This window comes from Ornithorhynchus anatinus, chromosome 2, assembly GCF_004115215.2.
Source record: "Ornithorhynchus anatinus isolate Pmale09 chromosome 2, mOrnAna1.pri.v4, whole genome shotgun sequence".
NCBI lineage: Eukaryota > Metazoa > Chordata > Mammalia > Monotremata > Ornithorhynchidae > Ornithorhynchus > Ornithorhynchus anatinus.
This window is the reverse complement of record NC_041729.1, coordinates 87,365,057-87,387,848: the sequence shown is the minus strand read 5'-3', so window position 1 is coordinate 87,387,848 and position 22,792 is coordinate 87,365,057. Positions and strand designations below refer to the sequence as shown.

Here is a 22,792-nt window from a genome sequence, read left to right as displayed (position 1 = left end):
GGGATTGACTATGAGTCTCGTGTGGGGCATGGACTGTGTCCAACCTGATTAGCTTTTATCTTCCCCAGTGGTTAATAAACTAACTGGCATGTAATGAATGTTTAACAAATACCATTTTGAAAAATAACTGAAATATTTGATAGCAGCTTCAGTCAGTAGATGGTATGCAGAACAAGACTAAGTGCTTAAGAGAATATGATGGAATTAATAGACATGATCCCTGCCCTCAAGAAACATGCAATCTAGTGGGGAAGACAGACACACTATGGCTGGGGATAGACACTAAAATAAATTATAGAAAGGAGGAAACAGTAGAGTGTAAAAACATTAGGCACATAGGTAAGCACTTAACAAATACCATAATTATTATGTATATAATCAATTGACGGTTCAATCGATGGTATTTATTGAGCACTTACTGTGTGCAGGGCACTGCACTAAGTGCTTGGGAAAATACAATACAATAGAGGTGGTAGAAGTATTCCCTGCCCAAAAAGAGCTTTGAGTCTGCAACGGGAGACTTAAGCCTGAAAGTAATGTTGAATTTGTTCTCTCGCCTACAGAAAGAATTTATGAAGCAGGTCCAAACCAGTGGAGTCCTGATGGTCTTTTCCCAGGTCTGGATTGAGGAACTTTACCATCAGGTGCTCGACCGGAATATACTTGGAGAAGCTGGATACTGGGGAAGCCCCGAGGAGCATAACCTTCCCCTCATCACCATGTTGACCGGTCAGTCTTGGGTCTCCTTGTGGCATTTCGTAGTGAGAGATGACACTCTTGACTAAAGTCTCGCCGAGAACAGTTCTCTTTTATAAAAATCAGACCGCTGGCCTCCTTTGGAAAGGAATTGAGCACTTTCTGGGCACAAGTCCCAGAACTCCTCCTGAAAACCCTGTGCAGATCTGTCAGCAGTCTGCTTGCTGTTGGGATTTTAATGGTAATGCTGAATGATTTGATTTCAAATTGGCTTCATTTTCACCTCGTCTCTTTCCCCAGGGGATATTTTTTTATTTTCTACCCGACAATACAGGATAAAGGAATGATACCCTCCATGGACAGTAGGGCCTTTATCTGCAGAGTGCCAAGATTTAAAGGCATCCTCCAATTAAATCTTAGAAATTCTATGTAACTCTGTAGAGAGCAGTGTCTAACCAGGCTACAAATGCAATAGGAAAAAAATACCTCTGCAAATGGTGCTCTTCCAGCCGAACAGCAGTTCATCTTCACAGATGCCCTCCTGCTAGCTGGAAGAATTATTTTAGAATGGAACATATAAGCAATAGCTCAACCAGTGCTCCTGCGGCAGAGATGATTGTCAATTGCCCTTTATCAGATTAGGATGGTGTGCTCAGGAGAAGCAGCATGGCAGCTAGAAGTAGCTCTAGACTGTAATCTCATTGTGGGCAGGGAATTTATCTGTTATATTGTTCTATTTTATTATCCTTAGTACTTAGTACAGTATTCTGCATTCATTCATTCAATCGTATTTACTGAGCGCTTACTATGTGCAGAGCACTGTACTAAGCGCTTGGAATGTACAATTTGGCAACAGATAGCATCAATCCCTTCCCAACAACGGGCTCACAGTCCAACACGGTAAGTGCTCAATAAATATGATCGACTGACTGACTGACTAATGGATAGAGCATGAGCCTGGAAGCCCGATTCCGGCTCCACCATTTCTCTGCTGTATGACCTTAGGCAATTCACTTCTCTTCCCTCTGCCTCAGTTACCTTATCTGTAAAATGGGGATTAAAGACAGTGAGCCCCACGCGGGACATGGAGTGTGATTATCTTGTGTCTACCTCAGCACTTAGTACAGTGCCTGACATATAGTAAGTGCTTAACAAATATTAAAAAAAGAGAAAGAATTAGAATATTGTATTTTGCAGACCTCGATGGATTGGAGAGCAGCGCGATAGGCAGGCAGCTGATGGCATCAGCTTCTGCTGAATCTCCTCCCACCCAGAACAGAAGGCCAGATGATTCCCTTGTAGCAGGTAATAACTTGCGTGTAAATGAGTGAAGTCACTGTTAAGTGGGCTGTTCTATACTTCGTGGTGATGCCACTTTGGAATAGAATGAGCTGTGACTCTCAGAGTGACTGGGATTCAACCAAATGGGTGCCGCATCAGTTTGTAGATATCACTTTTCAAAGAATTTCTTATTGAAATAAAGTCTTGAGATGAAATTTACCTCAAAGCAGCCCCCAAACCCTTCCCCACTGGGCGTTTCCTCCATCTCTTGCACTGTGAATCCAGCGACTTCTGCCTTTCGAGAAAAATGATTCTCAGCTATGTGGTGTTTGCTCTAGGTGTTGCATTTGCCCGATACCTCCTTATCGGCTGCTGGAAGAACATGATTGATACGCTATCCACACCTCTGACCGGCCGCATGGTGGGAAGTTCTAAGGGTTTGGCATTCATCCTGGGGGCCGAAGGCGTCAAAGAGCAGAACCAGAAAGAACGAGACGCCATTTGCATGAGCCTGGATGGGCTGAGGAAAGCAGCCCGGCTGAGCTGTGCCTTAGGTATGGGCAAGTGATGGCTCCTCTTCCTCCTCCTCCTCCTCCTCCTCCATCTCCCCTCATCCTTCTCCTCCTTCTCTTCCTCCCTCTCCTCTTCCTCCTCCTCCCCTCATCCTTCTCCTCCTCCTCTTTCTCCTCCTTGTCCTCCTCCTTTTCCTCCTCCTCTTCTTCCTCCTCCTGCTCCTCCTCCTCCTTCCCCTCCTCCTACTCCCCCTCCTCCTCATTTAATGGCTAGAGTTTGGGAGGGCAAGAGATCAGGAAGTAACAGGCTTTGTTTCATTTGAAGGAGTGGCTGCAAACTGTGCATCGGCCCTTGCTCAGATGGCGGCTGCTTCCTGCGTACAGGAAGAGAAAGAGGAAAGGGAAGCTCAAGAACCAAGTGACACCATAACCCAAGGTAAATAAGTATCTTGGAATCGGCAGCTTTCATATCGTGTTGAGCATTTGGAAGCGTTAGTTGAAAGAGGACCAGTGAAAGTTAACTGCTTACTCTCCAGTGGCTTCTTCCCCACTGCTCTCAAACATGCCCATGTATCTCCTATCCTGAAAAAAATCCTCCCTTGACCCTACATCACCCTCCAATCATCACTCCATCTCCCTCCTACCATTCCTCTCCAAGTTCTTCTAGCATGTTTTTTTACACCAACTGCCTCTACTTCCTCTCCTCCAGTTCCCTCCTCGGCCCCCTGCAATCTTGGCTTCTACCTTCACTACATGGAAACAGCCCTCCCTCTCTAAAGTTCTCCTCCTTGTTGCTAAATCCCAGCTCTGCCACTTGTCAGCTGTGTGACTGTGGGCAAGTCACTTCACTTCTCTGTGCCTCAGTTACCTCATCTGTAAAATGGGGATGAAGAATGTGAGCCTCACATAGGACAACCTGATTACCCTGTATCTCCCCCAGCGCTTAGAACAGTGCTCTGCACATAGTAAATGCTTAACAAATACAAACATTATTAAATCCAATGGCCTCTATTTCATTCTAATTCTCCTTGACCTCTCAACTGCCTTCGACATTGTGAGCCTTCTTCTCTTGGAAACATTATCCAACCTGACTTCTGGGACACTGTCTACTCTTGGTTCTCCTTCCAGTTCTCTGGACGCTCTTTCTTAATCTCTTTCACAGCCCCCCCAGCCCACCCCTGTTTCTTATTCTCTAAGTATGGGAGTCCCTCAAAGCACAGTTCTGGGTCTTCTTCAGTCTCCATCAACACATACTCCATTGGAGAACACATTCCCTCCCACAGCTTCCACTACTATTCCTATGTGATTGATTCCTAAATCAACCTTTCCAGTCCTGACCCCTCCCTTTCTCTTCAGTCTTGCATTTCGTCCTGGCTTCAGGACATCTTTATTTGGATGTCCTGCTGACACCTCAAGCTTAACGTCCAAAACAGAGCTCCTCAATTTTCCACCCAAACCCTGTCCTCCCCAAGACTTCTCTATCACTGCAGACAACTCCAGCATCCTCCCTGTCACACATGCTCATGTCCTTGGCATTATACCTGCTATTTCTCTTACCTAATTTATTTTGACATCTGCCACCCCTAAATTTTAAGCTTCTTGAGAGCAGAGATCATGCCTGCCTGCTCTGTTATACTTACTATGTTCTCCCAAATGTTTAGTACAGTGCTCTGCACACAGTAAGTGCTCTAAGCTTGTTGTGGGCAGCGAATGTGCCTGTTGTTGCAGTGCTTGACCCCTGGTAATCACTTAATGAATACCACAATTATTATTAAAGGGAAAGGGTAGAGAGCAAAGCAGGATGAATAAAAGCTTAGAATCGTGATGCTGTCAGTTCCTATTTGAAGCAGGAATGTGGGAATCTGCTAGGTCTGTAGCAGGTTGGCTCCAACCTCAGGTTCTCTGGATGAGGTGAGACTTTGAACCTTAGTGCGTCTCTCATACACACACACACAATCTCTCTTGCTCTCTTTTTTAATGTATTTTAATGGTATTTGTTAAGACAAGCACTGAACTAAACGCTGAGGTGAATACAAGCAAATAGGGTTGGACACAGTCCCTGTCCCACTTGGGACTCACAGTATCCATCCCCATTTTACAGATAAGGAAACTGAGGCACGGAGAAGTAAAGTGCCTTGCCCAAGGTCACACAGCAGACAAGTGGCAGAGTTGGGATTAGAACCCATGGCCTTCTGACTCCCAGACCCATGCTTATCCTCTATGCCATGCTCTTTCTCTCTCTTTCACGTGAACACACCCCCCCCCCCCTTCCACCCCCCAACCACCCCTACCTTCACCCCCATCAACCAACCATCATTTCAATGAACAAATTTCTTTCCGCCAGTGAAACAGAAAGTGGAACAGAAGCTGGAGCAGATTGGGAAAGTGCAAGGGGTGTGGCTTCACACAGCCCACGTGCTCTGCATGGACGCCATTCTCAACGTAGGCTTGGAAATGGGAAGTCACAATCAAGACTGCTGGCCGCATGTATTCAGGTACTTTTGATGATGGATGGTTGCCCACGAGCCCCTCCGTGACCGAGGGTGTTATCAAACTGCCGGAGTGATGCTGTCCTCGACTGGTGCCCTCTAGGCAGATGGGCTGACTGAGCTAATTGAAGCCTGAGTGAGAGTTTGAGATGCGAAGATAGAGCTGAAAGGAACATTTTTGTAGATCCAATGAAGGACTGCGAGAGGATATAAGTTTAGGAATTGTGCTCTTTCTACTTAGAGTAGAACAAGAAATTATATTGTTTTATTCATTTATAGTATTTAAGTGCTTACTATGTGTCAAGTACTGTTCTAAGGGCTAGGATATAAGATAAACCCGTCGGCCACAGTCTCTCTCCCACATGGAGCTCACAGTCTAAGTAAATAAGAAATGAGTCTGGAATGAGAAAGCTAATACAATATATATAGTTGTATTTTGGGAAACCAGCATATGTGGCAGAAAAAATTTTGGAGATCAGGGAGGATAAGAAGCTGAGCATGAGTCAACAATATAGCACTTTTTTCTGAAGCAAACAAGAATCTGGGGCATTTAATCGTATGAGATGATCCTCTAACCATATTTGATTCTGACAGAGTACCCCTTAATGAAAGAACTGTATTCAGTTCTGAGCTCCACTGAGAAGGGGTGTAGCCTAGTGGATAGAGCACAGGGCTTGGACTCGGAGAATCTGGGTTCAAATTCCGCATCTGCCACTTTTCTGCTGTGTGACCTTGGGCAACCTCTTTGTCCCTCAGTTACCTCATCCATAATATGAGGATTAAGACTGTGAGCTTCATGTGGACATGGACTGTGTCCAACCGTGTATCTACCTCAGCGCTTAATACAGTGCCTGGCAAGTACTAAGCACTTGATAAAAACTATTTTAAAAAAAAATTGATGTGCAAGCCTCCTGAAGGATTCAGTGCAGAACTCCTAAATAACTTAAAGGTTGTAGAATTGAGGAAAGATTAAAGGAACTGAACTGACCAGCCTATGGTTTGATCCAATAATTGTTTTCAAGTGTAGTAAAGACTTTAACTCCATTTTGCCAACAACTGCTGAACACTGTGGTCTGAGCAAAGGAAAATGGCTTGCTGGTGACTGGGTTATGGAAGACCCATCCCAACCTGTCAGAATGTGTGAGAGAAGGCTGGGACATGGATGTTCCAGCACTAAAATATGATAATCATGTGGAGCAAAATGATTCTAAGTGGAAGGGAAAATTGATGATTTGTTATCCATTTCACTAATTGGAAGTAATGTAAATAACAGTAGTAGTAATAGTATTTATTAAGCACTTACACTGTGCAGAGCACTGAACTAAGCCCTGAGGAAGAATACAGAGGTGAGAATTAGATGTCTGGCCCTCAAAGGGCTCTCAATCTGGGAATATAAACAGGAGAAGGGGCTGACAACAGACCGTTAAGAAGCAATGAAGCAATAAAACACTAAGCAGCGTAAAAGACACTGTGCACCAAATAAAAGCAGAAATCAGCAGGGTGCTCTACCTAGAGGAGCAGAATTTTAGATTCCTCTGGTCTCTGAGTTCAGGACAGTCCTGTAGCCAGAGCCGCCACTACAGCAGCCACCAGCTTTGCCAGGGTTTTGTGGAGACCTCATGCTGTGGAAGGCAGGACGGGCTGGAGTCTCCATGATGTCGTGGAGGAGGAGAAGAGCCGTACCCGTTCCTGCAGAGGCAGCGAGGCCTTCCGGTGAAGGGGATGGACAGACAGAAGGATGGGCAGATGGATGCTGCCGCTTCTAGTCGCATGGCCTGGCATACCCAAAGCACTCCTGGAGCCGGGGCCCCGGGTAGTGCAGAGGGCAGGTAGCAATGTTTCCTGTTCCTTAGCTCAGCTGAAGTAGAGTGGGGCCCAGAATGCTCAGGGAGGGAAGGGGAGGTGACAGTTACCTATTGCTTCACCTGATGGAGAAGCTAAATATATCGGATCAGGCTATCTTGTATCCACCCTGGTGCTTAGCTAAGTGTCTGGCACACACTAAACTCTTAATTCCCCTAGATTGTAAACTTCTCCCCCTCTAAACTGTAAGCTTGTTGTGGGCAGGGAATGTGTCTGTGTATTGTATCGTATTCTCCCAAGCGCTTATACAGTGCTCCGCACACAGTAACCGCTCAATAAAAACGATTGACTGATCTTAATAAATACCATTTTTAACCGCCTTGTGGGATTACATATTTGTATTCTCTCAAGTTGATCACAGAATAAAAGGATCATGATTTAAACCTCATAGGATGAGTTTCTGGACTTAGGTCAGAGGCGGATGGAATGACATTTTCGGGGACATTCAGAAGAATATCAGAGCCAGACAGTGTGACTTGAAATGGGTGTGTTGTACTTTCTCATTCATCTAGTACAAGCTTGGCACTCCAGAGACCCTCAATAAATGCCACTGATGAGGAGGACAGGAGTGACCCAGGCTTTGTCTGCGCTATTAAGTTCTTGTTAGTCAGCCAATTGTATTTTTAAGCACTTAGAGTGTGCAGAATACTGTGCTAAATTCTTGGGAGTGTCTTGTCCTGTTTTATGCTGTCAAGTCGTCTCCGACTCATAGCTACTCCATGGATACATCTTTCCCAGAATGCCCCACTCTCCATCTGCAATTGTTCTGGTAGTGCATCCATCCAGTTTTCTCAATTCAGCAATAAACAGACACACTCCCTGCCCACAATGAACTTACAGTTTAGAGGGGTGAGGGGAGACAGACATTAATATAAATAAATAAATTACAGATATGTATGTTAAGTACTGTGGGGCTGGGGGGACAGGGGTGAATAAAGGGAGCAAGTCAGGGCAACAAAGAAGAGAGTGAGAGAAGAGGAAAGGAGGACTTTGAAGGGGAAGGCCTCTTAGAGGAGTTATCTCTAAGTTATCACAGAGTCTTTCACTATGTTGCAGCAGTCCAGATTTAGCGCCTCTTCCTTTCCGGTTGTCTTTAGAGTCTGTGAGTACATCAGCACCTTGGAGCACACCCATTTCAGCGACGGCACAGCCCAGCCCCCGCTGACCATCAGCCAGCCCCAGCAGGCCTCCGGCGGGCCAGGACCGCAGGAAGGGCACGGTGCTGAAGACCCGGCGTCCCAGGAGTCGAGCGTTGAGCAGGAGACCTCACTGAGGAACACTCCCATCATCCAGCCTCCTTCCATTCAGGAGCTGATCAAGGAGGGCAGCAAGGGCCGAGCGCTGGACTTCCGGGGGGGCAGCCTGATGAGCGGGAGCAGTGCCGCCAAAGCTGTCCTCACCCTCTCCACGCAGGCAGACAGGTAGGAATGGCCCTGCCTGGGGCGCTCGCCCTTGCTCTCTCTCCTCCACCGCACTTGTAAGGGAGCCATTCCTTAGTATTCCACACAGTGCACAGTCTGGCCGAGAAACGGCGCGGTCTAGTGAAAAGAGCATGGGCCCGGGAGTCAGAGGACCTGAGTCCTGATCCCCCCTCCACCTCTTGCCTGCTGTGTGACCTTGGGTAAGTCAGTTCTCTATGCCTCAGCGACCTCATCTTTTATATCCTAATTATTAAAAAGGCATCTTGTGCAAACACACTAGAGATCTGTACTCTAAGCAATTGGATAGTCACCCACTCCGCCTCCCATCCCCAGAACACTTTTTTTTGTTTGTTTTAGTGTGCGTTAAGCACTTACTATTTGTCGAGACTGTTCTCAGCACTGGGGTAGATACACATTTATCTGGTCGGATATAGTCCCTGTTCAACATGGAACTCACGGTCTAAGTAGGAGGGAGAAGGATTTAATCCCCATTTTATAGATGTGGTAATTGAGGCACTGACAAGTTAAATGATTTGTCCGAGGTCACACAGCAGACAATTGCTGTGGGCTGTAAGCTCCTCCCAGGCGGGGGAACTTGTCTACTAACTCTGTTATACTGTACTCCCTCAAGACCTTAGTACAGTGCTCTGCACACAGTAAGTGCTCAGTGTCCACTTGTCTACTGTGTGTTTCTGGGCAAGTTACTTCACTTCTCTGTGCCTCAGTTACCTCATCTATAAAATGGGGATAAAGACCATGACTCCCATGTGGGACAGGGACTTTGTCCAACTTAATTAGCTTGTTTCTATCCCAGTGCTTAGAACAGTGCCTGGCACATAAAAAGTGCTTAACAAATGCCATTTTAAAAAATATTCCCTTAAGATCATTATCCCGCTTTCTGGGGGAAGTTGGTCATCAGAGAATAAGGGAAAGAGCTTCAATCAGCAGACACTGGGAACAGGATGGATAGGGAAAGTTCACTTTCATGAGAGAAAATGAGGGGGTTTAGGGAGACTGACTCTGAGCTGGGCAAAATGAAGCCAGGCAGGCACCGAACATTGCAGACAGGCCTGGAGATCCCAGAGCAAGCCTGAAGCTGCTCCGAGGTGGTGATAGTGGTTGGCTGCATTGAAGTTGATTTCCCTTCTGTAGAGGATGCCTTACTTTGTTTTCAAGTTCCATTTCTTGCCCTTTTGCTCCCAGGCTCTTTGAAGATGCTGCTGACAAGCTGAACCTCATGGCGCTCGGAGGTTTCCTTTACCAGCTGAAAAAAGCTTCCCAATCCCAGCTGTTCTACACAGTCACAGACACCGTCGACTACTCTCTAGCAATGCCAGGTAAGTGTTTCAAGAAATAAACTGGAACCAAAGATTCTTGGCTGGAAGGGACCATAAAAGAGCCCAATAGCAGACCTGAACAAACTAAATCAGACTTTGCCTTCGTCTTGTATTCTCTCTGACCTCTAGGATTAATCTTAAATTCAATCTGCCATTATATTTACAGGAAGTTGCAGTATTTACTCTCAAGTGGCAAGCAGTGAGGTCCAGGGATGCGATCAGGTCTCAAAACACTTTGCAGCTCCTCATGTCAAAGAATAAAGAGATGCCTTTATATGCATCATCAGCCTTAAGGCAGTGCTCATCCCATCACGCCTTCATTGGCCCAATGGATGAGGAGAGAGGACCACAGAAGCAAACCCAAACAGCTGCAGTACACTGATCTCAAGTAGGGTTGGTTGAGATTTGGACATGGTCCCTAGCCTGTGAAAGACTCACAGGGAGAGGGGGTTGCCGACAGCCACGTAAGAAATGATGAAACGATAAAAGAACAGAAATAACATAGTGACAAGAACAGCGATAAATACACTGGAGTTGTTTGGCCTAGTGGATAGAGCACGGACCTGGTAGTCAGAAGGACCTGGGTTCTTAACCCAGCTCTATCACTTGTCTGCTGTGTTATCTTGGGCAAATCACTTAGTTTCTCTGTGCCTCAGTTCCCTCATCTGTAAAATGGGGGTTAAAACTGTGAGCCCCAAGTGGGATATGGACTGTGTCCAACTTGATTATCTTGTATCTACCCATTCGATATTGAATGTGGCATAGGCTGGTGCTGATGAATCTCTACAAGAAGCGGTGATATTTTCAACCAAGCCTCTCATTGACCTTCTAGTAGAATGAACTTGATCGCTGCTCTGAGACTTTTAGATTGGTTTGAAATTTGGTGCCATTTCGATTCCACCTCCCCCTCAGCTTCTCAGAGTACCCTGATTTGTTTTTGCTTCAGCTTTTTAGATTTCTTCGTCCTTCAGTCTGATTTCATTTATTCATTCAATCATAGTTTTTGAGCACTTACTGTGTGCAGAGCACTGTACTAAGCGCTTGGGAAAGTACAATACCACAATAAAGAGACACAATCCCTGCCCGAGCTCACAATCTAGAGGGGGGGAGACAGACATCAATACAAGTAAACAGACATCAATATAAACTCATAAAATTGCAGATATACGTAAGTGCTGTGAGGGGAGGGGGAAGAACAAAGCTTGCCTGAGTGCTGCCAAAATAGCTCCTCCCTCTTCTCTCCTCTCTTCTTCCATCTTCCTCTTCTTTCCTCCCTCCTCCCTCCTCTCATCTCTTTCCTCTCACCTCTCTCAATCAATCATCAGGCATAGTTATAGAGCCCTTCTGCTCTTCTCCCCTCCTTCCTCCCTCTTCTTTACTCTCCACTGCCACTCCAATAATTATCTTTGGCAGCCTGTAGTGTTTCCAGGGTGAGATCTAGAATTTATTTTTCTCAGGCTGCTTTGCTAGCCCTGAAAAACGATCCAGTCTCTTGTGTATGCATGTGCTCCCATGTCACAGTCTTCAGCTTGGACCCTTTTCTAATACCATTGTATCCTGGGAAGTTTTGAAGCCCTCAGCACTAAGAGGACCACAGTCTGTCCCCGGGGTGGTTGATTTTGTCAGAGCAATTCTAAGATTGAGGAGTTACTTTCAGCACGTGAAAAACCTCAAAACATTCTTCAGCTCCTCACGTCAAAGAATAAAGGGATGCCCTTACATGCATGGAGTCATCACAGGTAGGACAAGGGGGAGATGCAAGGGGGAGGACTGTTGAGATCACCCACAGTCTACCAATTTCTGGGTCACTCTGAGGGGAGTGAGTCTGGATCAGCTACAACATCTGCTCTGCTCTAAAAAGCAGGCAGCCGATTGCCTTAGCAGACACAAGAGGCAGGGATTGTATCCTTTCTATGCCTTCAGCCTTCCGTGGTGGAATGTGTAATGATAATATAATAATGTAATAATAATAATAACAATAACAATAAATGGTATTTATCAAATCCTTTCTATTGTCAAGCACTGTACTAAGTTCAGGAAAATAGAGAAACTGATATGATGCTACAAAATAGGCTTTTCCCCACCCTTTGTCTCCCATCCACCCCCAGTGGAAAAGAACCCCATCATCAAATGCTACTCTTTTAAGAAGAAAGGTGAGAAAGCTGACTAATGCAATTAATAATGTGAAGCAGAATGGCATAGTGGATAGAGCATGGGCCTGGGAGTCAGAAGGTCTTTGAACCCGTGTTCCACTACTTGTCTGCTGTGTGACCTAGGACAAGTGACTTCACTTTTCGGAGCTTCAGTTGCCTCATCTGTAAAATGGGGATTGAGATTTTGAGCCCCATGTGGCACAGGGACTGTGTCCAACGTGATATGCTTGTATTCACCCCAGCTCTTAGTACAGTACTTGGCACATAGTAAGCACTTAATGCAAGCAGGTCGGGTTGGACACAGTCCCTTTCCCGAGTGGGGCTCACAGTCTCAATCCCCATTTTACAGATGAGATAACTGAGGCACAGAGAAGTGAAGTGTCTCACCCATGGTCACATAGAAGACAAGTGGCGGAGCTGGGATTAGAACCCACGACCTCCTGACTCCCAGGCCCATGCTCTATCCTCTATGTGTTCTCCCACTGCCTAAGACTGTGAGCCCATTTGGGGCAGAGACTGTATCCTCTCTAATTATGTATCTATGCCCAAGCTTTGTACAGTGCTTGACAATAGGAAGACTTGATAAATACCATTTATTGTTATTATTACTATTACATTATTTTATTATTATTACACACAAACGAACCCAGGGTACTGATGCCAGTGCCCCTCCTGACTGCACTGATGTCCTTGATGAGAAGCAGCATGGCTTAGTGGGAAGAGCACGGGCTTGGGAGTCAAAGGTCATGGGTTCTAATCCCGGCTCTGCCACTTAGCTGTGTGACTTTGGGCAAGTCACTTAAATTCTCTGTGCCTCAGTTCCCTCATCTGTAAAAGGGGGGTTAATACTGTGAGCCCCAAGTGGGACAACCTAATCACCTTTTATCTCCCCCAGCGCTTAGAACAGTGCTTGGCACATAGTAAGTGCTCAACAAATACCATCATAATTATTATAATTGTTCTGAAATTGTTGGTGTGAATTGAGAACTTGGGGCTGATTGATTATTTGATATGTTGCTCTCTTGTAGGAGAAGTTAAATCCACCCAGGACAAAAGAAGCGCTCTCCACTTGTTCCGCCTCGGGGATGCGATGCTCAGGATTGTACGGCGCAAATCCCGACCCCTCCTCCACATCATGCGCTGCTGGAGCCTCGTGGCCCCCCATCTGGTGGAGGTGAGGGGGCTTGCAGGGTGGAGAGGAGGACCCCCCACAACTCCCCACCGTGGGGAGGGTCGTGTCTCCCCCCGCCCCTGCCCACCATAGGGCCGTGTGTTGTAGAGCTGGAAGACCCAATGGTGGCTTCTGAAATATGGGAGTGCTAGTCCACCCCTTCTGCCTAGCAGATAGTCCAAAGAAGAAATTCTACATACCAGGCTCCCCCTTCCCGTGCCCCAGGTCCTCTATAGAGGCTACTTATAGGCTCTATCTCTCTCTCAGAAGCGCCTCGGATTGACTGAGTCATTCCCGGAAAAACCGGCAATTTCCCATAATTGCCAAGGACAGTTGGGTTCTGTTTCTAAATAAAAACATCGATGTACTGCCAAATTCTGCCATTTCCACAAGGACTGGAAAGAGTCCACTTTGTTATAGTAGTTTTCCTAAAGTTTGTTTCATCTTTATGTTAATTATGTATTCTCATCCCCAGATTTTTGTCTGGAAAAGAAATCTTCTGGCCAATAATTTTCTAAAAAAAAAAAAAACAACCCTTTTTTTTAATGATTTGGAACTCACACTTGCTCTTTTCTTGGTGAGAGAGCATGTGGGGAATTTGCCACTTTGAGAGCACACTTTTGACATTGTCGGCCTGTCTCCCCCGATTAGACTGTAAGCCCATCAGAGGGCAGAGACTGTCTCTCTCTGTTGCCGATTTGTGCATTCCAAGCGCTTAGTACAGTGTTCTGCACATAGTAAGGGCTCAATAAATACTATTGAATGAATGAATAAAAGGGGTGTTCTCATTTTAGAGGTAGAAAAAAACTGAGGTACAGAGAGGAATTGTGTCCATTTCCAGCAGCCAGTGGCAGAAAGACAGAAAGCCCAGAACTTTGATTTTCTGGCATTACATTAGCCACCAACACTTCATAAGCCCATCTGCATCTCCTGTTAGAGATACATTCAAACTGGGATGGAAGGAACACCAGCAAAGGTCAGCCAGAGAGCTGCAGCCTGCCCTCTGTTGTCTCTGGGTGGTGATCAGTGATGCTGGAGTGGGGTTCCAAGGTTTTTTGTCTAATATTTGAAGTTAATTCTCCAAGAATTTCTCCAAGAAATGTCTACCCACTGGGGAAGATCCAAGTTCACTAACTTTAAATTCAGAAAGAGCCACATTGGAAGCCCCACAACTTTTCTTCTCCACTCTCCCATAGAGAAACAACAGGGGGATGGTTTCCTGCTCCCTCTCTAGCCATGACACCAGGTGGGGATGATAATAATAATAATAATAATGTTGGTATTTGTTAAGCGCTTACTATGTGCAGAGCACTGTTCTAAGCACTGGGGTAGACACAAGGGAATCAGGTTGTCCCACGTGGGGGTCACAGTCTTAATCCCCATTTTACAGATGAGGTAACTGAGGCACAGAGAAGTTAAGTGACTTGCCCAAAGTCACACAGCTGACAAGTGGCGGAGCCGGGATTCGAACCCATGATCTCTGACTCCGAAGCCTGTGCTCTTTCCACTGAGCCACGCTAAGCAAAAAACTATCCCAAAATACCACGATGTGAGGTAAAATTGAACGCACCAGGACTTCTTGACTTTTCAATTTGTCATTGGAGCACCAGAGTTTTTATTGCAACACGAACGTAATTTGGGCTGTGTCTAAAGAGAGTAGTCCGCAAGTGGAATTTTTCCTTTGATCGGCCACAGAAAATTTCCAGTCTCAAGACACCGGGCCTCGTTTGGGGCTCATCTCTATCCCTCAGCAGCAGTGAGGCTGCCACAGTCGTAACAAAGCCTCACAAAAAGCAGTCCTTTCCTGGCTAAGGTTTCATTGGTTTTCCACTCACCTTTGCTCGCTCTCTCCCACAGGCGGCCTGCCATAAGGAAAGGCCCGTTTCCCAGAAGGCAGTGTCTTTTATCCACGCCATCCTCACGGAGGTTCTGACAGACTGGAGCGAGCCCCCTCATTTTCACTTCAACGAGGCGCTGTTCCGCCCATTCGAGCGCATCATGCAGCTGGAGCTGTGCGACGAGGATGTCCAGGATCAGGTCAGTGCACCCCCTCCTCCCCGCGACTTACCTCCTCCCCTCGCAGGGGTTAGTTTAGGTCTGACAGCTTGTCACCCCACGAGAGGCGGCATTCTCCTCTAAGGGCATGCCATCATTTCAGCTGTAACACAGCTAGAGCTGTGTTTTTGAAGAGACTCGTGTTTTGGTTTTGTGATTTCCACTGATTCAACTGGAATGAAGGGCTATGGGTTGGATGGTGTGAAGACCGGACTAGAACTGACATTTTTCAATTCAAATTCCTACTACGTGCACCACCAGCATAAGCACATTGCAGCCTTGCTGCCCACTGTTATTTTACTGTATTAAATACTGTAAAGGTTCAAAAACAGAAGGAATTGTATGGTGCAGTGGAGTCAAGCTGAGGCAGAGGCTAAGTGTGACAGCATCACGCTTTGAATGGTAACACTGGGGGCTTCTGCCAACTTTAGATCATGTTTAATCAGAAGAGACTTGCTCCCTAGTACACTCAGGCCTGCTGTAATGCAAGACCTGTGTTCTGGCAAAACCCCTCGATAAAGAAAACTCGCACTTTAGCGCTCACCCTCTGAAAAGGGGCAGATGATTTCATCTGACACCAAGGTGTGCTGTATCCAAACAGGCTCACACTCTAGCAGTGTTCTCGCCAGAACACACAGTACAAGCAAACATGTTGGCAGAATAGAGTGTACTTTCAACAGGTTAGATCCAAACTGTGTAATGAAATGTGTTTTCTAGTAAAAATGATTATTTTTTCCAAGAATCGGTGTGTTAGGGCTTCATGTCCCATATCTGAGCTCCGCCACTGGTTTCCCAGCTCTGCTACATGTCTGCTGTGTGATCTTGGGCAAGTCACTTCACTTCTCTCTGCCTCAGTCACCTCATCTGTAAAATGGGGATCGAGACTCCGAACCCCACAGGGGACAAGGTCTGTGGCCAACGTGAATTGCTTATATCCATCCCAGCGCTTAGTACAGTGCCTGGCACATAATAAGCACCTGACAAATACCATCATCAGCAACTAGGGAGACCTATAGCACAAGCAATGGTAGTATTTGCTAGGTGCTTAAGGTGTGCCAGACCCTGTACTAAGGACTGGGGTACATACGAAATAATCAGATCAAACACAATCCCTGTTCCGTGTGGAGTTCACAGTCCAAGGGAGAGGGAAAACAGGTATTGAATCCCCATTTTACAGATTAGGAAACTGAGGCATAGGGACATGAAATGACTTTGCCCAAGGTCACACAGCAGGCAGGTGGAAGATCTAGGATTAGCACCTAGGTCCTCTGTCACCCAGGAATGTGTTCTTTCCACTAGGACTTCCCTTTTTGAATATGAAGCTGATTAGAGAAGCAGCATGGCCTAGTGGAAAGAGGTGGGCCTGAGAGTCAGAGGCCCTGGGTCCTAATCGCACCTCTGTCACTTGCCTGTAGTGTGCTTTTGGGCTAGTCACTTCCCTTCTGAGCCTTAGTTTCCTGATCTGTGAAATGGGGATTCAATACCTGTTCTCTCTCCTACTTAGATTATGAGCCCCATTTGGGACAGGGACTATATCCAACATGATGAACTGGTATCTACCCCAGCATAGCACCTAGTAAGCACTTAACTAAAAAGACAATACAATTAGTAATAATAAAAACCATAACAATAATAATTGCTAACTGCCCCCATGTCCTCTATTAAGTTTCCATCCAGTGGACAAGTGTATAGAATTTGGAGCTCCTTTGTTCAGCAAGATCATCAGTTTAATATTAATGGTCCATTTCACATAGAGGTAAGCTGCATTTGAAGGCAATTGAATTTGCATTCTCAGAGTGGAGCTCCTTCTCTGAAGGGAATCTGGGCCTTCGAGAGTTGGATTTCCTAGTTATAGTGCTCTCAAAAGAGAATCCCTCAACATCACGAGAACCACGTGGCTCAAAGTGGGAGAGATGCCCAGTTTATGCTGCCATTTAGACTGTTCACCTGCATCCCACAGGACTCTCCCCTTCCCCGGCCCAATTCCTGCTGCAGGGTTCCCCTCGAGCCCTGCAGCTGAGTAGACATTGCCATCCCGGACTCATTAAAAAGTGTGTGAGTGGGGAAGAGAGGGTGACCAGAAAGTCCGAGGGAGGGGCAAGGGTTGGTGGAATGGAAAAAATGTGCTACTGGTTGTACAGGTACGGAGCCTTTCCTATGGACTCACTTTGTCTAAATAAACTCAAAGAAACAAGAGGTGTGAAGCTCCTATTTGAGGATTTCTTGCCCGTAATATACAGGGACACTAGCTGAGAGGGCCAAGGACATTGCACAGAGCATTCATTCAATAATATTTATTGAGTGCTTACTATGTGCAGAGCACTGTACTAAGCGCTTGGAATGTACAATTGGGCAACAGAGAGAGACAATCCCTGACCAATGACTGGCTTACAGTCTAATCGGGGGAGACAGACAGACACAAACAATAGCGATAGATAGAATTAAGGGGATGTGCATCTCATTAACAAAATAAATAGGGTAATAAAAATATATACAAATGAGCAGATGAGCACAGTGCTGAGGGGAGGGGAAGGGAGAGGGGGGAGGAGCAGAGGGAAAGGAGGGGGAAAGGGGGCTTAGCTGAGGGGAGGTGAAGGGGGGGCAGAGAGGGAGCAGAGGGAAAAGGGGAAGCTCAGTCTGGGAAGGCCTCTTGGAGGAGGTGAGCTCTCAGTAGGGATAATGTTGGTATTTCTTAAGCGCTTACTATGTGCAGACCACTGTTCTAAGCGCTGGGGTAGACACAAGGGAATCAGGTTGTCCCACATGAGGCTGACAGTTAATCCCCATTTTACAGATGAGGTAACTGAGGTCCAGAGAAGTGAAGTGACTTGCCCACAGTCACACAGCTGCCAAGTGGCAGAGCCGGGATTCAAACCCATGACCTCTGACTCCCAAGCCCGGGCTCTTTCCACTGAGCCACGCCGCTTCCCCTGTTTGTGTGTAGAGCACAAACAGAAGCACTGACCGTGTACGGTCCTCGAGTGTTTGCCAACCCAGCCTGTTCTGCTGTAGGAACCAGCTGGAGAAGGTTACATCCAGCCATGGTTGCGGCTTCTGTTGCCCTTTTTAGCTATTTTTTTAGACAAAGGTAAGATTGCTATATAAGAATGTAATTTGATATTGTAAGGAATAATAATAATAGTGTCATTTGTTAAGGAGTTACGGTGGTCAAGCACTGCACCAAGCACTGGGATAGATACAAGTTAATCAGTCAGGCACAGTCCCTGCCCCACAAGGGGCTCACATTCTGAGTAAGACAGAGAACAGATATTGAATCCCCATTTTACAGATGAAGAAACTTGGGTGTGGAGAAATGAAGTAACTTGCCTATGGTCACACAGCAGGCAAGTGATAGAGCTGGGACTAGAACCCAGGTCTTCTGCGTGGCTTAGTGGAAAGAGCATGGGCTTGGGAGTCAGAGGTCCACCATTTATCAGCTGTGTGACTTTGGGCAAGTCATTTAACTTCTTTGTGCCTCGGTTACCTCATCTGTAAAATGGGGATTAAGACGGTGAGCCCCACATGGGACAATCTGATTACCTTGTATCTACCCTAGCACTTAGAACAGTGCCTGGAACACAGTAAGCACTTAACAAATACCATCATTATTTTTATTATTATTCTGACTTTCAGGACCGTGCTCTTTCCATTAGGCCACACTGCTCCTCTCAGGTGTAGCACTTACATATTCTAGACGCAACATCCCCAAATACAGAGGAAGGTAAGGGTCACTGCCTTTCCCAGGAGTCGTGCTGCTGCTCTTGAGTCCGGGAGTATGTTTGAGAACATCTTGCTCTGTCTGCGTCAGGTTATCACATCCATCGGAGAGTTGGTGGAAGTGTGTTCCGCACGGATCCAGTCTGGATGGAGGCCTTTGTTCAGTGCCCTGGAAACAGTACACTGCAGCGACAAGTCTGAAATGAAGGAGTACCTTGTGGGTGACTACTCCATGGGTAAGAGGCCTGGAGAGATGTCTTTACTCCAGATGAAGTGGTTCTTAGACTGTGCCTCACTGGGCGCATAATAAATGTTCGTGGCTGACTGCTGGTGAGAAAGGGGTAAACAGAGGAACAGACATTGAGCCTGGGAGAAGATAGGGTGAATTACTCCACATTAGATAACGAACTGCAGTATAGGATAGTCAGTCAAGCGGTGGTATTTACTGAGTGCTCACTTGTGTTAATGTTGGTATTTGTTAAGCGCTTACTATGTGCAGAGCACTGTTGTGTTCAGAGTATTGTTCTAAATGGTTGGAGAGGGCAGTAGTTAGTAGATAGCAGACACTATCCCTACTACAGTCTAGATAGTCCCAAGCACTTCGATTATTTCAGAGCTTCCCAGTGACCGTCCACAGCCACAGTTCCATTCATTCAGTTGTATTTATTGAGCACTTACTGTATGCAGAGCACTGTACTAAGCGCTTGGTAAGTACAATTCAGCAACAGATAGAGATAATGCCCGTCCACAATGGACTCACAGTCTAGAAGGGAGGAGACAGACATCAAGACAAGTAAATAGGCATCAGTAGCATCATTATAAATAAATAGAATTATAGATATATGCCCATCATTAATAAAATAAATAGAATTATAATTATAAATATGTACATATATACACAAGTGCTGTGGAGTGGGGAGTAGAGCAAAGGGAGTGAGTCGGGGTGATTGGGAGGGGTGGGGGAGCAGAAGAAAAGGGGGGCTTAGTCTGGGAATTAGTCTCCACACTGCTAATGTGGGTTGTTTTTCTTTCCCAATCCCACGCATTAATAATAATAATGATAATATAATGATAGCATTTATCCAGCATTTACTATGTGTCAGGCACTGTTCTAAGTGCTGGAGTAGATGCAAGCAAATCAGGTTGGACACAGTCGCTGTCCCGCATGGGGGCTCACAGATACAGATGTTTTACAGATGAGGTAAATATTTTACAGAGAAGTGAAGTGGCTTGCCCAAGGTCACGCAGCAGACAAGTGGTGGAGCCAGGATTAGAACTCAGGACCTTCTGACCCCCAGGCCCGTGCTCTATCCACTAGTCCGCACTGCTTCTTTCATTCTACATTCCCTAGCTCTACCCACATGTTTCTCAGCCAAGTGCCAGTCCATATTCTGCTGCCACCCACTATTGGGAAAAATGATCGAGGGCAGTCTCAAGAGACTGATTCCGTCCATCAGTCGATCAGTGATATTTATTGAATGCTTACTGTGTGCAGAGCACTGTACTAAGCACTTGGAAGAGTACAGTATAGCAGAATTAGCGGATACGTTCCCTGCCTACCTACAAGCAGACAGTCTTTGTGTAGCTGGTGACTTTGGGTCGCAGCGTGTCTCTCTGCTAGCTTCCTTGGGTTCAGTGAACATGGTGGATATAAAACTTAACTTTCTCAACTTTCTGTTCCCCAGGCAAGGGTCAGGCTCCCGTCTTTGATGTCTTTGAGGCATTTCTCAACACAGACAACATCCAAGTCTTTGCCAATGCAGCCATCAGTTACATTATGTGCCTTATGAAGTTTGTCAAAGGATTGGGTGAGTGCAATTTTCCTTTCATTTTAGCTTTATTTGGATTCTTGTGGGGATGGTATTTTTCTTAAAATTAGCCTGTTAGAATTCTTCTGTTCTTTGCCATACATACATGTTAGGACTTCAGTTGGTAATAGACAGTTCATGTGATCTATCGAGAACCAAGGCACTTGTGAAAGTTTATGGCAGCCTAGTATTAGATTCTCTAGTGGGATGATGGCTACTTAGGCCCACTGGGGCAAGCAGAGCACCTGGACCGGCCACTAACTAGTGGGAATAAAAAGGCTCCCAAGCCAGAGCTGGAACCCGACAGGCGTGTAGGTGAGCCATTCATTCAGTTTCAGACCCAACAGCAGCGTGAGAAGCAGTGTGGCCTAGTGGAAAGAGCACGGGCCTGGTAGTCAGAGGACCTGGGTTCTAATCCCGGCTCTGCCACTGGCCTGCTGTGGGACATTAAGAAGTCACTTAACTTCTCTGTGTCTCAGTTTCCTCGGCTGTAAAATGGGGATTCAGTACCTTTTCTGCCTCCCACTTAGGCTGTGAGCCCCGTGTGGGACAGGGACTATGCCCATTCTGATTAACTTGTATCTACCCCAGTGCTGAGAAGTCTGCTTTTTAAAATGGTATTTGGTAAGCACTTACTCTGTGCCAGGCATTGTTCTAAGTGCTGGGATAGATATAAGGAAATCAGGTTGGACACAGTCCTGGTTCCACATGAAGCTGATAGTCGTAGTCCCCATTTTACAGATGAAAGAACTGAGACAGAAAAGTTAAGTGACTTACCCAAGGTCACACAACAGACAAGTGGTAAAGCTGGGATTAGACCCCAGGTCCTTCTGGCTCCCAGGCCCGTGCTCTATCCACTAGGCCATGCTGCTTGTAAGCACTTAACAAATACAATAATAGTAATAACAGGAGCAAGAAGACCCCTCATCCTCCCTTCAAGGGGGCACAACAGAAAAGGTAGCCAACCCCTTGGCAGCTCCACTTCTGGGCAGCCTCCACTTAAATCCCAGAACCAGGAAGAAAAACATCCCAGTTGCCCAACTTGCTCCAAATGCTTTGTCCCTCCTCCTGCAGGAAGCTTCCCCGATTAATTCTCAATACCCCAAATGCCCCAGTCACATCTGACCAACAGCCACCCTTAGCACATAGTAGTTGTTATAGTATTTATTAAGCACCTGTTGCGTGTAAAGTGACTGAACAAATTTGTCAAAATGTCAGGGAGGGTTGGTGATGGATGCATAAGGAAAAATGAAACTATATAAATGCGAAAACAACAAATACAGTAAGAAGAATAGGGTCCCGTGACTAGAGGAGCAGAATTTTCGGATCCTTAGATCTCAGGGTCCACCATTTACAAGAGTCACAGCCACAGCAGCAGCCACTACACCAACGTGCCCGAAGTTTTAAAATGTGTAGAGACTTTACACCACCAGCATGTACTCAATCCAAGATCACCTAGAGGACCTTGACAGGTGGGCTCTCACCTCGCAGCGAACAAATAAAAAAAAATTATCTAGTATAAAAACAGTCCATCACACAATGAAACACCATTATACATAACAGTTTTCCCAAAGGAACAGTGGATCAGTGAGTGACAAGCTGTCCAGATCTAGAGTATATAGCAACTGCAGAAGGGAAAATTGGAGTTCATTCATCCCTACCATAGTCCTCATTTTACAAAAGTGGAAACTACAACTAAGAGGTTGAGAATAACTTGCCCTCATACCACACTAGGAACCGAACTGGAAAATAAGCCCACAGTCTCATCTCCCAGACAAGTGCCTTAGCCACTAATGCTTCCTCCCAGCAATTTTTCAGTCATTGATCTGGGTCACATTTTCTCATCATGCCATTCTCTGCTTCCCCAGCTGCACAACGCAACCTTTTGGTTTATAGATGCTGTGGGCTGTAACTGAGCTGAAGCTAATACATTCTCAATCTTAAGGAAGAAAGTAGAGGCTCAGATTGATCCTATGCTTGATCACTGAGCTACTCGTAGTCCTGTTTTCCTAAGACTTCCAAATGGGAAGGAAAAGGACCTTTGTTCCAGTTGTAGTGGGAAAAATAAGACAGTGTTGTCAGGACCAACTTTAGCATGAGTGAGTACTTCGGCCATAATAATATATCTTAAAGGAAGGCATTCGATGTGCAGATCCTTTTTTTCAGCAATTCCTCTTTGTTCTCACTTACACTAGGTTCATTCATTCAATCATATTTATTGAGCGCTTACTGCGTGCAGAGGGTGCCTGCGAATTGCCCAGGATATAGAAGTGTTAACTATAAGAGCAT

At 46.0% G+C, this 22,792-nt stretch overlaps 1 protein-coding gene across 5 annotated transcripts in view; it reads left to right on the top strand.

Moving 5' to 3' along the window:
• Positions 1 to 22,792, top strand: part of ARFGEF3 (ARFGEF family member 3) — a 136,357-nt gene that overhangs the window by 89,859 nt on the left and 23,706 nt on the right. For all 5 annotated transcript variants that reach the window (XM_029057920.2, XM_029057919.2, XM_029057918.2 and 2 more), the window contains 11 exons: positions 564 to 729; positions 1,894 to 2,001; positions 2,316 to 2,531; positions 2,815 to 2,925; positions 4,834 to 4,984; positions 7,939 to 8,262; positions 9,466 to 9,599; positions 12,781 to 12,926; positions 14,781 to 14,960; positions 18,787 to 18,931; positions 20,381 to 20,503. In XM_029057920.2, the coding sequence (XP_028913753.1) occupies positions 564 to 729; positions 1,894 to 2,001; positions 2,316 to 2,531; positions 2,815 to 2,925; positions 4,834 to 4,984; positions 7,939 to 8,262; positions 9,466 to 9,599; positions 12,781 to 12,926; positions 14,781 to 14,960; positions 18,787 to 18,931; positions 20,381 to 20,503 (1,804 nt within the window). The remainder of the gene's footprint in view (positions 1 to 563; positions 730 to 1,893; positions 2,002 to 2,315; positions 2,532 to 2,814; positions 2,926 to 4,833; positions 4,985 to 7,938; positions 8,263 to 9,465; positions 9,600 to 12,780; positions 12,927 to 14,780; positions 14,961 to 18,786; positions 18,932 to 20,380; positions 20,504 to 22,792) is intronic.